General features: G+C 72.3%; 1 protein-coding gene across 1 annotated transcript in view; it reads left to right on the top strand.

The window, feature by feature from the left end:
- DALRD3 (DALR anticodon binding domain containing 3) overlaps positions 1-1,469 on the top strand; it is an 8,742-nt gene that overhangs the window by 1,235 nt on the left and 6,038 nt on the right. The window contains exon 2 of the mRNA XM_010573422.1: positions 30-713. Within this exon, the coding sequence (XP_010571724.1) occupies positions 30-713 (684 nt within the window). The remainder of the gene's footprint in view (positions 1-29; positions 714-1,469) is intronic.

Raw genomic sequence — 1,469 nt, 5'->3', positions numbered from 1 at the left:
CTTCCCCCTCTCCTCCGTGTCACGCTCAGCGGGGCTGGTGGCAGCGGGTGGCGGGGAACCGGGGGCTCATGGGGGTGCCCTGGGGCCGGGGACCCATGTCCCCCACCCTGCGCCACCCAGCTGGGGCCAGCCAGAGCCCCGACACGGCGGGGGTTACCGGGAAGCTCCCTGGCATCGGCGACGGCACCTTTCCCGCCGTTACGCCGTGCCGTGCTGGGGTGGGGAGGCATCGGGAATCCCCAGCACCCCACAGACCAGCACCCTCCGTCAACGGCAGGGTCTCGGGTCCCCCCTTGGCGAGTACTGCCTGGAGCCGGTGGGGTTCCCCACACGGTTTCACTTCCCCCCCGTGGCGTGTGCCCGAGGGCCGCCTCGCCGGGGCTGGGCGGCAGATTCCGGAGGCGCTGGCGGCAGCCGGGGCCGTGCCGTGCCGCCGCTGCCGGGCGCAGGTGCCGGGGCGGGTGCCCTCCCTCGGGGACGGCTCGGGTTTCTGGGCCCCGCCGGGGGCTGCTGGGCTGGCACCAGATGCTCCAGCCCCACCGGGGCTTTGTTCGGAGCAGTTTCCTTTTGGCTCAGCCGTGCCGCCCTCCCCTTGGCACCAGGCCCGCTGTGCGGGGGGAGCCCGCGGCACAACCCCAGCCTCTGCCGGCACCCCCAGCCACAAGCGACCTGGCTGCGGCTCCCACGCAGCTCATCTGTCCCGGTCCCTGGCGGTAAGTAGCCCTCTCCCCCTTCGGCCCGCTGGCTGCCCCAGTGTCAGGGTGGCATGGCGGTGGCCCCCGTGCCCGTCCCTCCATGGCGCCGGCGCGGGCAACGGAATCCCAAAAGCAGCTGTCCCCGCTGCGCCCAGCTGCCCTGGGGTTTCGTTACCCGCGCTCCCGCCCCCGCCTCGCCCCACGCACCCCCCACCCTGCTGCCCACCGCTGCCCTACACCGGGCCAGGCACTGGGCAAGAGCCGCTTGCCCCACTCCAACCCCTCCTATAGGGCTGGGGAAGCGTGTGGGGGCCACACTGGGAGAAGGGGGGGGTGTCGGGATGGGGGGTCACTGGTGCCCAGCCTCGCAGCTCAGCCTCCTGCACCGGGGCTGGGGGCTCTCCAGGGGTCTCGTGCCCCTGACGGCTAAAAGTAGCAGCTCGCTTCCTGGGGACTAACTGCCGGGGCGAGCGTGCCAAGTGGCAGCCCTGGCTGCTGGCCACAGTGTGGATGTGGCCACCTGCGCCAGGGCGGTGCAGGTCGTGAGATGCTGCACGAGCTTCCTGCCACCGCCGTCCCCTGACAGGCTCTCCCTGGCCCCCCGCAGTCCCCCAGTGCCAGGAGGGGTGAGCGGTGCCTGGGCAGGATCCGTCCCTCGGAGAGAGACGGCTTTGGAATGACACGATCACTCCCGCTGAGCGGGCAGCCAGAGAGCCATCGGGGATGTCGTGTCTGTCCAAAGCTCTTTCAGCGCCTCCGAGAGCCCCCCCCCCC

Source organism: Haliaeetus leucocephalus, unplaced genomic scaffold (assembly GCF_000737465.1).
Source record: "Haliaeetus leucocephalus isolate CR32 unplaced genomic scaffold, Haliaeetus_leucocephalus-4.0 Scaffold2, whole genome shotgun sequence".
Lineage (NCBI taxonomy): Eukaryota > Metazoa > Chordata > Aves > Accipitriformes > Accipitridae > Haliaeetus > Haliaeetus leucocephalus.
This window is presented reverse-complemented; position numbering and strand designations above follow the sequence as displayed.